The sequence below is a fragment of the Trichechus manatus genome, unplaced genomic scaffold (genome assembly GCF_000243295.1).
Source record: "Trichechus manatus latirostris isolate Lorelei unplaced genomic scaffold, TriManLat1.0 scaffold00165, whole genome shotgun sequence".
Taxonomy (NCBI): Eukaryota; Metazoa; Chordata; class Mammalia; order Sirenia; family Trichechidae; genus Trichechus; species Trichechus manatus.
In genome coordinates this window covers 4429972-4444898 of record NW_004444101.1, presented here as the reverse complement: position 1 = coordinate 4444898, position 14927 = coordinate 4429972, and the positions used below count along the sequence as shown (strand labels likewise).

General features: G+C 65.3%; 1 protein-coding gene across 1 annotated transcript in view; it reads right to left on the bottom strand.

The window, feature by feature from the left end:
* Nucleotides 1-2920: 2920 nt before the first annotated feature.
* Nucleotides 2921-14927, bottom strand: part of GPC1 (glypican 1) — a 26919-nt gene continuing 14912 nt past the window's right edge. The window contains exons 2-9 of the mRNA XM_004386473.1: nucleotides 8832-8990; nucleotides 7029-7420; nucleotides 6339-6504; nucleotides 4745-4875; nucleotides 4532-4651; nucleotides 4290-4423; nucleotides 3686-3861; nucleotides 2921-3153 (exon numbers count right to left, since the gene is read on the bottom strand). Coding sequence (XP_004386530.1) covers nucleotides 2921-3153; nucleotides 3686-3861; nucleotides 4290-4423; nucleotides 4532-4651; nucleotides 4745-4875; nucleotides 6339-6504; nucleotides 7029-7420; nucleotides 8832-8990 — 1511 coding nt within the window. The remainder of the gene's footprint in view (nucleotides 3154-3685; nucleotides 3862-4289; nucleotides 4424-4531; nucleotides 4652-4744; nucleotides 4876-6338; nucleotides 6505-7028; nucleotides 7421-8831; nucleotides 8991-14927) is intronic.

The window sequence follows — 14927 nt, the reverse complement described above, 5'->3', positions numbered from 1 at the left end:
CATCCCACCTGCAGCCAGGAGTGAGCCCGGGCCCTGGGCTGTAGGCTCTGTGAGCCACATCTCCCGCTGTTGACATGACCCTCATCCCAGCCGAAGAGCACCGCAGGACCCGCCTGTGGAGGGGCCCTGCACCCCACCTCATCTGCCAGTGAAGGCGCTGGGTCCCTGCTCAGGCTACAGCCCCGAGAAGCCCCCTCACTGTGGAGCTGAACCCCCTAGGGTGCACTGCCCACTCCCGTGTTGGGATGAGGTTTTGTTCCTCACACTCACATGAGCCCCTGGGTGGCTTCCGTTGCTAGGGGTGCGGAATGCAACGGGGGTTTCTGGGAAATGGAAATGCTCTTCAAATGCTTGCTAGGCAGACCCGTGGGCTGCGATTGCCAAATAAAATGGCCTTCCTGCAGCCAGCACATCCTCGGAGTAAGGCCCCTGCTCCCGTGCGGGCTCCCAGCTGGCTGCCCACCTTCTGGCCCTGCATAGCGCGACCCCACAGGATGCAGATATGGGTGGGACTGTAGGCACCCCGCAGGGCGAGACATGGGGCTGCAGCCGGCCAGCCAACTGATGCAAGTCCCCTCTGCCTGGGGAGGTGAGTGGCCGGGTGAGACCTCCGAGGTCCCCGCTATGGCGAGCAGTGCCACGCACGGTAGGGCTTGGCGGGCACTGGGGCTGGGCAGGGCCATCAGGTCATCCATGAGGCCTCAGGACAGCAGTGGGCCCTGCACCCTGGCTCCCCGGCCGTCTCTGTCCAGGTCCATCCCAGTGGGGGTGGACAGCTAAACATTGGGTCTGCAGGGGCTATGTGGGCCCTGCATACAGGGCCATCGGGGATCACCCATGCCCTGGCTTCTCCCAGCATCCACCCACGGGGGCTGCTCGTCAAGGCCAGAGCCCGAATCCGGACAGGATGCAGATACCAATAGGCTGATGTGCCCACAAACATGGAGGTCCCGGGCCACGCGGCCTGGCGCAACCCGTGTCCAAGCCTCGTTTCCCATGTGCACAGCCAGCCACCTGTATGCGTTCGCACGCACTCACACGCTCCCGCCCCTGCTGAGGTTGCGAGGGCAGGTGGAGGCGTGTTTGCAGGCACATCCGTGACAAGGGGCCTGGCTCGGGTGCAAGTCTCCAGTCTTTTATTCATACAAGAACACACCTCACCTGCTGACGATCAGCACGAGGGATGGGCACCTCAAGGCAGATAGGACACGCAGGCCAGGCCGCCCCATAGTCAGCAGCCAAGTCAGAGCCAGCCCGATGCATAGATGCCCGAGATGCTCTGGCCCCATCAGCCTGCCACATGTAGGCACCAGTGCTGCCCTTCCTGGCACACAGCCACCACTGCCCCCACAGCCTGGGGGGAAAGAGGACCCAGGCCCAGTTCCCCGCCACTGAACTAGCCAGGGTTACTGCGTGGGTTTCCCTGTAGGGACTGGGCCCAATTCCAGAGAACACTTGGTCTTGGCCAGGGAAAGTGACTACAGACCGGAGACCTAGACTCTCAACCCAGAGGGGAAAAGCAAAGCAGTGCTAAGTGGCCTTCTCAGGCCTCGTGCTGGTTAAGACCCCTGTCCCCCAGCCCCTTGAGGACCTCCTTCCCCTTACCTGGGCCCCTCCCAGCAGGGGGCCAGCCCCCTCCCCAGGGCCTGCCAGCAGCTAAGGCCTAGGAGGAGGGAGGGCTTGCACAGGCTGGGGAGGGGACTGACGGCCTGAGTGAGCCCGGGGTCCCCACACATCCCGGGCCAGGGAAGGACACCAGGGCTAAAGATCCGCCGGCTCCCTGAAAAGCTTTGGGAGGAGCTGAGACAGCAGCTCTGGGGTCTGAGGCGGCTGGGAAGCTCTGTAAATGAATGCACGTCTGTAAAAGCCCTTAACCGTCCACGCTCTGCTCAGCCCCCGGCCCCGGCAGCTGGCTGAGGTCAGGGAAGGGACTCAGACATGGGTCCCTCTGGCCTGCAGTGCCTGCTGAGCTGAAAGTCCACCCAGCCACCCAGCGTCCCTGTGGCCAGCTCACAGCGCAGATCACCTCACGCCCTGGCCTGTCGCCGGAGCCGGCCCCGGGTGAGGATGGAGGGTGACGAGGATGTGGTCAGGTTGTCTCGGCCCGGCCATGGACCCTGGCAAGGCCTGCCTCCATGCACGTGTGTGAGAGGAACAGTCCCCAGCTGCGGAGGGCCACGTGCAGGAAGCACAGCCCCGACCAACAGCACACAGAAACCTGAGCCCAGACGTGGCTGGCTGGGTCCAGCTGTGGCTGCCCCACAGCTGACCCCGTGTCTGCACAGAGAGCTCGCTCATGCCAGGCGGAGAAGCAGATCTCAGGTCCACAGATTCACGGGGCCACCCCTGCTGGAGGCATTCCACCCGAGACGTGCTGTGGTGGAGTCCCCACGGAGCATCAAGGTGTCATGCACAATCTCAGGGCCCCCCTAGGAGGGCCGAGTCCCCCCACCTCATGGGGTTCCTGTGGAGGCCGAGGGTGGGCTCTGAGGCAGCTCCCTGCAGCAGGAGGAGCGGAGGGGAAGGCACAGGCGCTCTGGGAGGGGCCTGCTGACAGCGCCTTCTCTGGAGAGGTGCGGAGGGCGGGTGACGTTGTCTGCCAGGGCGCAGGGCGATGGGTGGGCACGTGCAGACAGGAGGCAGGCACCCTGCCCCTGAGGTCCCTGAAATACATGGCTTTTGGGGACACCTGCTTCCTGCTGACCTGAGGGCCTCGTAGGGAATGAAAAGGCAGGGTGGTGAGGCCGGCCCTGGGACCGCACCCCCGTGCGCCCCTCCCCGGCGCAGACGCAGATGCAGACGCAGACGCAGAGCAGCCCCTCCCGGTCGCCCTGCCCCTCGCCGCCAGAGGAATTAAATAGTGTCTGTTCCCCGTTTTGGCAAAGTCAGTCCTGGGCCACAGTCCCTGCGGTCGGGGGCATTACCGCCACCGCGGCGTGGCGGCTGCGAGGACCAAGGTGACGAGGAGCAGGCGCAGGAGGGGCGCACAGGGTCGGGGGCCACCGGCGGCTGAGGACGCCCCGTCGCGCTCGGACAGGCCGGGGAGGGCGTGAGTCGCCGTCGTCCTCGAGCTGGAGATCTTCTTGCTGACCCTCCGCCCGCAGGCGTCGTCAGGGCAGCCGCCGCCGCTGCCGGAGCCACTACCGTCGTCACCTGGGGAGACGCAGGGTCAGGCGGCCCGCCCGGGACGCAGCGCCTCCTTCCCCGAGGGTCCCCATGCCGGGCGGCCCCGTGTCTTGACGCCCAGCTCGGAGCTGGCTCCACCCTGCCACCCAACAAGCCCGCCGAGGCCGGCCGGCAGACCCTGCTCCAGGTGCCTGGCGCTCTCGGGTCCCCCGCCGTCGTCCCCACTTGAAGCCCAGGCTTCCCCCTAGACGGCCCCGCCTCCCCTCGCGCCGACCTCCTCTGCCCCCAGCTTCTGGCCTCCGCCCTGGGCTCGGGCCTCACCTCCGCCGCGGCCTCCCGCCGGTCCCCGTCCCGGGCAGGTCTCCGTCCCTCCCTCCCCGCACCCCACCTCCGCGCCCCTCCGTGGGTCCCGCCCCCTCCGCCCCTGCCCTGTGCTCGCGGTAGGCCCCACCTCCGCCGCGGCCCCGCCCCCGCCCCCGCCCCGGGCAGGTCTCCGTCCCTCCCTCCCGGCCCTCCAGCTTCTCCCCGGACCCCTGCCCCGCTCGGGGCCCGCCCTCACTGGTGTCCTGGAAGTCCACGTCCTTGCCGTTGTAGGCGCTGCGCAGCCGGTTGGTCATGATCTTCAGCTGCATGATCTGCTGCCGGATGGTCATGTCCGGCTTGGTGATGTCCACCTCCACCTCGGGGTTGTTGATCTGGTTGGCCAGGCCATCGCCCATCACCTCGGGGAGGTACCTGGGGCCAGATGGGCAGAAGCCCTGTCAGCAAGACAAAGACCCTGCCCCTACCACAACCCCAGGTGGCAGCTCAGCACTTCACCCACCTCAGGGAGAAGGTGCCCCACATCGACTCCATCTTGGGGAGGTGGCGCCCCTGCACTGTCCCCCTTGGGAAGGTGGCACCTCAGCACTCTCCCCACCTTGGGGAGGCCCCGCCCCTAGGACTGACCCCCCTTGGGGAGGTGGCCCCCGGCACTGCCCCCCTCTCCTGGAGGTGGCAGCCTGAGAACCCCATAGGGCCCCACACAGTGCAGTGGGGAGCTGTCCCTCTCAGCTGTGTGTCCCGCTGTGTCACACGTGTACCTGGGGCCTTGGGCAGGCAGGGACTCCCCGAGTCCCCAGGGAGTGGGGGATGGGCACTGTGCAGCAGGGCGGGCAGCTCACCGGCCCTTGGTCATCCCATTCCAGCAGCGGTCATCGCTGGCGGTGCTCATGGCCACCCTCTCACTGCACAGCATCCCCGGGAGGCTGATCCAGAAGTCCTGGACGTCGCGGAGCTGGGCCTTGGCCTCGGAGACCTGAGAGCAGCAGGCAGCTGCCGGACCGTCCTGGCCAGCCTGCCAGCCTGCCTGCCACCCACAGCCCTGGCCTCAGACTGGGGCCCCCTGGTCGGGGAGCCCACTCACCAGCTTCTCCAGTGTGCCTGTGGGGGGCTTCTCCTGAGGCTCCAGCTTGCCCCGGCGTCGCTTCTCCTCGGGCCCGGTGCCCTGGGAATTGACCTTGGGGTTCCCGCAGCCCTGGATGACCTGGGGAGACACCACAGGGGCCCAGGAGGTCACTTGAAGCCTGGAAGGGGCCACATCTGGGACACCCCCCTTCCCTCCAGCCCTCCGCTGCACCTTGGCTGTGAGTGTGTCCTTGTTGTCCTGGAGGGCGTTGATGGCCTCCGCCAACCACATGTGCACACTGCTGATGACGCTCTCCGCGCCCGACGGGCCCCAGAACTTGTCGGTGATGAGCACCATGGAGTCTGGCATGGGTGTAAGCACACGCACATGTTACCATGTGTGCACGCCGATAATGCAGTCCGCACAGCATGGGGCACAGGCCCGGGAGGGCTGGGAGTACACGTTCAGGCTGGCCCATCCTGTTCTCACGTGTGCAGGTCTGACCCACTTCAGGCCACACTCGTACGAGCAGGTGTGCCCATTTGCACACTAATACTAGCAGACAGAGCACAGTTTGCATGCATGCTGGCCCACAATGTCAACACACGCACGTTAACGCACGTGTGCTGGCACACGTGTTGTATGTATGCACACTGACCTACCACATATTAGCTCATGTACATGCCAGTTCACATGTGCCTGTAGTATACATGTTGGGGTACCACGTGTCATCCCACACACCTGTTAGCTTACACAGGTGTTGAGGTGTTTGCATGTTCGTGGCAGCACATGTACAGGCTAATGAGGTGTTGACATGCATACAGGTCGGCCCACCATGTGTCAGCACGTGTACACATGGGCTTTTATGTCTGCAGCCATGTACGTACGCTGCCCTGCCTCACAGGAGCACGTGCACATCAGCTCACATGTTGGTGTGTGTACATGTGGACCCGCTTCATGTCAGCATGTGAACATGTTCTCGTGTGCATTGCTATGTACACAGGTTAGCCCACTGTGTGGGCACAGTACACGTCAGCTCACGTGTGTTGGCGTGTATGCTGAGACACGTATGTCAGAGCTGTGCATGTCAGCTCACGTGTGTTGGCGTGTATGCTGAGACACGTATGTCAGAGCTGTGCATGTCAGCTCCCATGATGGCCCACTGTGGGCACAGTACACGTCAGCTCACGTGTGTTGGCGTGTATGCTGAGACACGTATGTCAGAGCTGTGCATGTCAGCTCACGTGTGTTGGCGTGTATGCTGAGACACCGTATGTCAGAGCTGTGCATGTCAGCTCCCATGGCCCACCGCGGGCACAGTACACGTCAGCTCACGTGTGTTGGTGTGTATGCTGAGACACCGTGTGTCAGAGCTGTGCATGTCAGCTCACGTGTGTTGGCATGTATGCTGAGACACGTATGTCAGAGCTGTGCATGTCAGCTCACGTGTGTTAGCGTGTATGCTGAGACACGTATGTCAGAGCTGTGCATGTCAGCTCCCATGATGGCCCACTGTGTGGGCACAGTACACGTCAGCTCACGTGTGTTGGTGTGTATGCTGAGACACCGTGTGTCAGAGCTGTGCGCGTCAGCTCACGTGTTGGCAAACCTGCCTGCTGGTCCACGTGTGTCATGTGCTGGTGTGCTCACTCAGCACTCTGACCCCACCAGGTCCCCTCCCAGGCACCTGTCCCAGTGCAGCTCCATGTCCCACCCCACTGAGGCAATGCAGATGGAATCCACCTCTCCCCACAGTCCCCACCCGAGTCCCAGCCTGCAAGGACAGGGCCTGGAGTGTGGGGTGAGGGCGCCCGGGATGGCTCACCCAGAAGGTTCCTCCACTCAGCGTCCAGGTCGGCCTGGTTGGCGAGGCAGCCTTTGAGCACGTTGCGGCAGTAGTCCGGGCAGGGCCGGGCGCCAGGCACCCCCAGGCAGTGGGCACAGTAGACCAGCTTCATGACGGCCCTGGAGCACTCGGGGCCCAGGGGCACCTGTGGGCAAAGGCAGCCTGACGTCTCGCAGTGTGCTCTATGGGCCCGACCGTCGCGGGTCAGGGAGGGCCCAGGTGGCGGTCAGGAGGTGGCCTTAGCTCTGCCTGACTCAGCTTGGCCCCAGGACACTCGTCCCAATAATCACCGAGGTCACGGTGATTGGGAAGCATGACCACCTTGCCATGAAGATGGGGAAACCAAGGCTCGGAGGTGGGGTGACTTGCTAAGGACACTGAGCAGGTCTGGCAAGGCCTGCCTGAACCCATGTTTCGTCTGTTCCCACTCCCCACCCCAAGCCTGCCAGCCCCTCCCTCCCAGCCCAGAACACAGCCCGGAGGATGGGACTGGGCAGGGGGTCGGCCTGGAGCCGTCCCTGCCCCAGGAGGGCACACGTCTGGACGTGCTGTCAGCAGGCCGGTCAGGACTGAAGCTGGGGGCTGTCAGGAGCTGGGCCGTAGTTCAGGGCACGGGGCAGAGCGTGGGGACTCCAGGAGCTCCCGAGAGGCCCTGGCAGCAGTGCGCACCTGGGCCACCTTCCGGACCACGTCGGTGGCCACGCCCAGGCCCTGCACGAAAGCACGAGCTGCCACGAAGGCGCGGGTGGCCCGCAGGCGCAGCTCGCGCGGGACGTCCCCGAAGGGCCGCAGGGCCTCGGCCTGCTTGCCCAGGCAGTCCAGGTATTCGTCTGGCAGCAGCAGCTGTGGGTGCAGCTGCTTGAAGAGACGCTCCAGCAGGCGGGCCCAGAACTCGGCCAGCGTTTCCTCCAGGTGCAGATTGGCGCCACGGTAGTAGAGGCGCAGCTCGGTGTACAGGTCGCGGAAGGCCTTGGCGTTCTGCGTGTACAGGTCCCCGAAGGCGCTGGGGAAGGTGTCCTGCAGCGTCCGCTCCGAGCCGTTCAGCAGGCGCTGGAAGTGGTCTGCGGTACAGGGAGGGGGTGTGAGGTGTAGGGGAGGGGGCCTGAGATTCAGGGGGCTCCGCCAGGAAGAGCCGCTGCTGAAAATTCCAACCCCTCTCCTGCATCCTTAGGAGACCCTGGGTGCTGCATACGGTTAACCCGTCAGCTGCTAACAAAAGGCTGGAGATTTCCAGTCCACCCAGAAGCACCTTGGTAGAAAGGCCTGGAGCTCTACTTCTGAAAAATCAGTCACTGAAGATCTCATGGAGCACAGTTCTACCCCGACACGTATAGAGTCACCACCAGTTAGAACTGATTTGCTGGCAAGGGTTTTTTTGTAAACCATACTCTTGGGTCACTGGAAGCCGATTTGGAAGCCTTCTCTGCACTGTGACCTTGCTTCCGCCCCTTGAACCTGCCTGCTCCAGCCCACCTCCCCGCTCTGGCAAATCCCATCCTCCACTCACCTGCTGACGTGGCCTTTGACCCTTTGACTCCAGGAAAGGACCCGAGGCAACAGCTGAGCAGCCCCGCAGAGCGGTGGGCGGGCGCCCCCTCCCTCTCCCTGCTCAGGCTCACGGCCCCTGGCCCCTCCACCCTTCACAGGCATGAGCCCCACTTCAGCCCGGAGCCCCTTCCTCTCACTGAGCCCCGCGTCAGAGCCTAGCCCAGAGGCCCCTTCCTCGGCTTCCTGGCCCTGCACGACCCCTCCGGGGCGTCCCCTACAGGCAGCAGGGCTGGCTCTCTCAGCCCGGCACAGCGAGGGGCCAAGACGGCTGGGCCCTGCGGTCCTCAGCCCGTGGCCACGCTCCGCCAGAGCCCAGCAGGGACCCTGGACACTGCAGCTGCCGCACGCCTGGGGCTGATCACCCGGGGTCCCAACTCCTGCTGGCCACACGAGGCGCCTCGGCTCTGCTGTGGAGCCTGGCCCCCAGACCCTGTCAGCCCTCTGCGGAGCTCCTTGGCTCTAGCCCTCACCCTGAGCACGGAGCCTCGCCGCTCCTGTATGCCCGGCTCCTGATCGTGTGTCTAAAGGAGGCTGCATGAGCCAGGACACCCGGCCCCACGTCTGTCCCACGGCAGGTGGTCGGGGGCTCTGCCGTGACAGAGGAGTCCCTTGAGGGCAGAGGCCCCTCGGAAGGGCTGGCGGGAGGGGCAGGCCCATTCTCCTCAAACATGCTGGGACGTGCACACCCCCACGAGCGGACACAGAGCTCTGCAGGCGATTCCGGAACTCACGTATCCCCTGTTCAGGCCCCTCTTCTGACTGTACCCCCAGATCTCAGGGGTGCCTTCAACCCGGCCCCCAGCCCCGCCCATTCACCCTTCTCTGCTGAATCCCCAGCCTGGACCTCCCTGGTGAGGCCCCGTGCCGCCCGCCCCCACCGCGCCTTCCCCAGAGCCTCTGTGCCGGGGGACTGCCCCGGCTCACCGTCGAAGGCACGCAGCTGGGTAGTGAGCGTGGCCTGCAGGGCGCGGCTGCTGTCCTGAAGGCCGGTCTCCAGCTCAGCGCGGCTGCGGTTGGCCAGGTTCTCCTCCATCTCGCTGGTGCAGCAGGTGTAACCCTGGGGGCAGATCCTCAGGTGCTCACCTGTGGGGGGAGGGGCAGTGTGAGGGGGAGGGGCGGGCACGGACAGGCCAGGGGTAGCTGGGAGAAGGGCCTCAGGGCCCCGGCAGGCTCGCCTGGGCAGTGGACGCTGACCCCGGACGGGACGGGGCACAGTTCAGGCAGCTGCTGAGTGGGGGGACCCGAGGTGAAGGTGGAGGTGAGGCGGGCTCCACGGCAGCCCAGGGCGTGACGCCAGGGGCTCAGGGCGGGGGGGCTCCTGCACAGCAGAGGGCGGAGCCCAGTGCCTGCCCCCTGCTGCCCCCACACACTGGAGGAGAACACAATCACAGCCCTGAGCAGCCTGGGGCCTCCGGGTCCTGTGGGGGAGGGTCTCGATGGCTGAGACCCCAGCCTCACAGCGCACCCTCATTCCAGGCCCGTCCCTGAGGACTGGGTGGGAAGAGGAGGATCCCCGAGGGGCCGGACAGCCCAGGGCCTCTCCCCAGCCCTGGGGGCCGCCTCGCAGTGTCCACTGTGGGCACAGCAGGCCCAGTCAGACCCGGCTCGAAGCTGGGGAGTCCACGACGGAAAGCAATGGAAGGACCCGGGAGCGCGGTTCTGGGCTGGCCAGAGGGAGCTGTCCCTTAGGCATGGCCTGTGGGGGCAGGACAGAGCCCCAGCACAAGTCTGGGGTGGAGGGGTGCGTCCTGGACAGGTGGTAGGCCCAGGACGTACCCTCCGGGGGGCCATCTTGACCCTGACTCCCAAGCCCCTCCTCCTGCAGGATGCACCACGCTTTCTTCCTGGTGCCCTGGGACACGGGCGTGCACCGCCCCTCTGCTGGAGTCTGCTTCTCCCCACCCCACAGCCACTGTGTCATCAGGTGGCAGCTGTCACGTCTCTCGTGGCAGCTTCACACCAGCTGCACTGAAGCACGGTACGTGGTGCCATCACGGGCGGCACATCCGACACGGGGACTGAGGACGAGCCGTGAGCGAGCACCAGCCCTACAGAGCACGCCCGGGGACCCTCAGTGGAGGTCGCAGGAGGCTGTCCAAGCACCTGGTCATGGACGGGGTACAGCGGGGCACACCCCACATTTACCATGTGCTGATCCCACTTTCAAGGAGTCCCAGGGTGTCATAAACGGGCAGAGTTAAGTGCTCAACTCCTGGCCAAAACGGTGGCAGTTCCAACCCACCCAGAGGCGCCTCAGAAGAAAGGCCTGGAAATCTGCTTCCAAAGGTGGCAGCCTTAAAAACCCTGTGGAGCACAGTTCTCCTCTGACACACACGGGGGTGCTGTGGGCTGGAGGGGGCGCCGTGAGTCGGATGTGACTCTATAGCAGCTGGTCTGAGCTTTGGTTTTAATCCCATTTTCAAAAAAGCAGTGTTGTGTTGGGTGCTGGGGTCCCATTTTACAGACCAGGAAACTGAGGCGCAGAGAGGTGCCTGATTTGAGGCCCCACCCCCTGCCACCGCTGCTCCCTGTGGGCCTGTCCAGCCCGGCCGCGTGGCCGAGACTGTCCCCCCCTGGCCCTCAGGACTGCTTCTCCTCACAGGTGACACCTGCTGCCTCCAAGTCTGGGGACAGTGGAGAGGTAGGGGAGGGGCCTGGCTTGGGACTGAGGCTGTGAGGGGCTGGGGTCCAGGGAGGGGTCAGCGTGGATTCCAGAAACACTTCTCCACAGGAGAAGCTAGCAAGAAGCCCCCAGGTGTCAAGGCTGATGTAGCAGGGAGGCTGTCGGCCCCCAGCCCCCCATACCGCCTGCAGGTCCGTCATTACAGCACCCATAGGGAAACGTCCATGCCCCCCAGCCTGGGGGGTCCTCGAGGTGGAGGAGGCCGAGGGACCAGGGCAGGATGGGAAGCAGACATGATCCTGACCAGGCTGCTTGGCCAGCCTACAGCCCTGGGGTTCCTCTGAGGGTCTGCACGGGGGAGGTGGCGTAGCCCCGAGGGGACTCAGAAAGCTGCAGCTTTGGACAGAAGGCCTAAGACTGTGACCCAGGGCCAGGAGGGGTGGTGTCCTAGGCGAAGGCCGTCCCAAGGAGGGGAGGGAAGCTCAGCAGGAAGGGGGGGCTGCTGGCTGAGGGCAAGGGAAGCAGTGGGGGGCGGGGGACGTGATGTGGCCATCACCAATCCCCCCCATCCAGGGCGGGTCCCACCCCCAGGGGCCTGGTCTCTGCTCTCACACCCATGAAGTCCTGGCCCCCCGGGGGCTGCATGTCCATCTAATGGGGATGTCCATCCAAAGGGGCTGCTTTGACCCCCCGACCCGGGACAGGACTGATCTAGGGCAGGCAGGGTGGGCCCGGAGGCCTGCTGGGGTGGGGGCATCAGGGTCCTGGAACCTGACCATGGAGGAGCAGGTCAGGCCCTTTCGAGCCACCAGGGTGGGTCTACCCAGCTATGACAGCTGTCCATAAGGCGAGAAGGGCCCTCCCCACCTTCCTTCTTGCCTGCAGGCAGGTGGCGTGACACAGAACATTCCAGAGGGACGTCCTTCACTCTCAGCAGCGTTTATTGTGGGGTCCTGAGCCCCCCAGACGTGGGGCAGGATCAGGCAGATGTCTGTGGGTCAGCACCCCCCAGAGAGCACCCTGGGGCTGTCAGCGGGCTGTGAGCACCAAGGGGGAGGGACTGGAGCTCACCCCACCCATGCCTGCCAGAGCCCCCCACCTGGGTACCTGGCCTATGGAAGCCCCAGGGCGCCGAGGTGGGTGGGGGTCCGAGGGGGTGGGGCAGAGTCAGGATGAGACGGCAAGAAAGCTTGGGAAGAGCAGTGAGGTACGGGGTGGGGGGCGCTCTCTGCTGCCTCTCCAGGGGGGCTGTCTGGAACAGAGCCTGGGGGCGTGGGGGAGAGGGCAGGTGGGTGTGTGGGGGTATGGGCCTCTCAGCCAGGGGGGCTGTCAGGAACGGGGAGGGGCGGGTCAGGTGGGCAGATGGGCCTGGAACCTGGCAGTGGGGTCTTGGCCAGGCTTGGGGTGGAGGGTGCTGAGCTTACAGGCCTGCCTGGGGAGGAGGGGGAGGAGCCAGCCAGCATTTCCTGGTGACATCCTGGGCTGGGGGTAGGGGTGTGGGGTCTGGGGCTCCAGCTCAGCCGAGGCTTGCTGAATCAGAGGCCGTGGGCAGGTGGCACTGGTGGGTGGCCCAGGTAAACACCACGTCCTTGGGCCGGCCCAGAACACAGAGCTGGGCAGGGTGGAGAGAGATTAGGCCCCCGCAAAGCTCCCCGCCACACCTGTGCTGGCTCCTCCCTCCTGAGTCCTCCTGGGGTCCCCGGGGATCCAAATACCCTCCCATCCATGCAGGCAGGCGAAAAGCTTAAGGGAGAGAGGGGGCGGTGTGGGCAAGAGCCATGAGATGAGGGGGACAGTCACACCCCCAGGGATCCCCCCAGCTCCTGGTACTGCCAGCCTACCCACCCGCTCCCAGGGGTGGGCCTCCCCCACGCCCGGCCACCTCGCCCAGCCGGCCCGGTCACCTGTGCTGTTCCGGCCGCCCTAGCACAGCCCCCGTCCCTCCCTCCCTCCTCGGACAGTCACGGGAGTGAAGACACGGAGCCAGAGCCTGGGCGCCGGCCTGAGGCCCCGGGCAGGCTGGGCCGACGGGTGGCCCCAAGGCCGCGGCATGTCAGACACAGGGTCACTAGTGGTGGTGGTGGTGGGTGGAGGGATGGAAGGCACAGAGGCTTCCCGCTTCCCTCCTGCCGAGCCCTGGGAGTAGTGGGATGCGCCCAGCGCGCGGGTCACCTGCTGGTCTTGGGCATCTGCAGGGCGTTCCTGCCCTTGCAAGACAGCCAGCCGCCCATCCTCGTCAGAGCCAACCAGTGCAAGGGGGGTCTGCTAGAAGGAGACAAGCTTCCTGACACTGGAAGCGTGCAAGTCCAGGCTGGAGAGGTCCGTCTCTCAGCTGGGGGTGTTTCTGACATCTAAGGCGGATTCTACTCTCTGCCGTCTCAAACCTCCCACTCCCCAAACCTCCACCCCTTCTCTCAACATAGCACCTGAGGAAGGAGGCTCCCACTGCCCCCCCCAACCCAGAGCTGCAAGGAGCTGCCCCCCAGGGCTCCCGCTCAAACCTGGTGCATGTTCCATCTCAGAGATGAGCCCACAGCAGCCCCTCCCTCCTCCCCTCTCTGCATCAGTGCCCCGTGTTCCCGCTGACCCCTGCAGGACCTGCTGTGGCCGGGTCGCTAGGACTGCCCGGCCAGTCCCCTCCTTCCTGGATCCCTTGGCTGCATCCGATCGAGATGGCTGTGCCCTTTCTTAGCCTCAGGGACATGGCCCTGCCCTAGTGCTCTCGGGGTTTTTTTTTGGGGGGGTTGTTTGTTTTGGAGCAGGACTGTCCCGTGCCCCTAAATTCCAAGCCCCCTGTACTCCCAGGCCCCAGGCTCCCGGACCCCGTCTGGCTGTGCCCTGCGTCAGGATGCCTGCACACTGCCTCCCTAAGCCCACCCGCACTGTCGGCTCCTCCAGGCGGCAGGCCCACGTATCATCTTCACCCCTCGTATTCAGACCCTGGAGTCACCCCAGGCCCACCTTTCCTCACTAAGCCGCCTGCCATTCTGTGCCTTAAACAGCTCTGACTCACCCCCTCCCGCCACCCCTGCTGACAGCCGCAGCAACAAGCCCCACCCCCCCGCCCACCTTAGGAGGTGAGCGGATGCCTAGTGGGGTCCCTCCAATGCCCCCCCACCGTCATCAGCAGTCCCCCAATGCTGAAGTCCAGACCCCACTCCGGTAGCAGTCAGTCACTACCTCAGCTGTGGACAGAGGCCCACTTGTCTAGGCGCAGCCCAGACGCAACAGTGACCGCTGGCCCAGAGCCTGCCCAAGGAGACTGCAGAGGGACGGTGGTGGCACGCCAAACCCCATTCCTCCCAACGTCTGCTGCTCATACACACCCAACCTGCCTGTGGAGCCACCTCCCGGACGCCCAGCACTCACTGCCCAGCCACCCCTCAAGTCCCCGTTAGTGCAGTCCAAACCCTCGGCCTGGGCTGCGCCGGCTGCAGCTGTGTGGACAGGTCAGGCACAGGGCCTTTCAGAGCAAAGGAACCACCAAGAGGCCCCAGGTTTGGAAAATCAGGGCGGGACTGGCACCTCCCCGCCCCTCCCCTCTACTAGCTGGCTGGGGGGAGGGTGGGGACAGGAGGTTTTCCTGACACAGACCCTTCTCCCCGACACCGCCCCCTCCCCGTGCCCACTCCTGCTCTCAGTGGGCTGGAGACCCTTCCAGAATTCCCATCAGCGGGTTTGGGGGGTGGGCGGTGGGTGGACAAATGGCCCAAGGTTCCCTGGGCACCGCCCCTGCCCGAACTCCAAACCTTCCTTTCTAATCTCCATCTTTCCCACAAGAAGCCCACACCCCTTGCGAGTCCCTATTGCAGGGTGGACACCTGAGTTCCTAGTGCCCCAGCAAGGGGTGGTCCCAGCCCCAACACCAAGGCGCACATTTCTGCCACCCTCACTAACTCGGTACACAAACACCAGGGTAACTGTCCCGGCTACCTCCCCTTCCCAAGGCTTCCCTGCCCCTCACCACAACCTCACGAACGACCCCCTCTACCATTTCAGCCAAATGACAGCGTCACCAAGGAGCCCCTCCGCTGCCGCAGAGCCTCTGTCACGCACTGCAACCCCGAAAACACCCTTGCGGTCGGTGAGAGGGGTCTGCCCCCTAGAACGGCGCGGGGATCTCGCCACCCACTGCTGTCCACGCGGGCGACAAGGGCAAAATGGCCAGGGCCGCGCTGCGGCATCTATGGAACAAAGGGCTCGGTGGCGGCCCGAGCGTGGCGGTGAGGCTGGGAGGCCTGGGGTGCCAGGCGCCGGCGGCGGAGCAGGCAGCCTCAGTGGTGCAGCGCCCGGCGCTGGTGCAGTGGGCGCGGCCGCCGCCGCGAGAGGAGGGGGCTGCGGCAAGCGAGGGGGGAGGGGAGAGGGCGCCGCGATTGGCGGGCAAGGGGCTGCCGCAG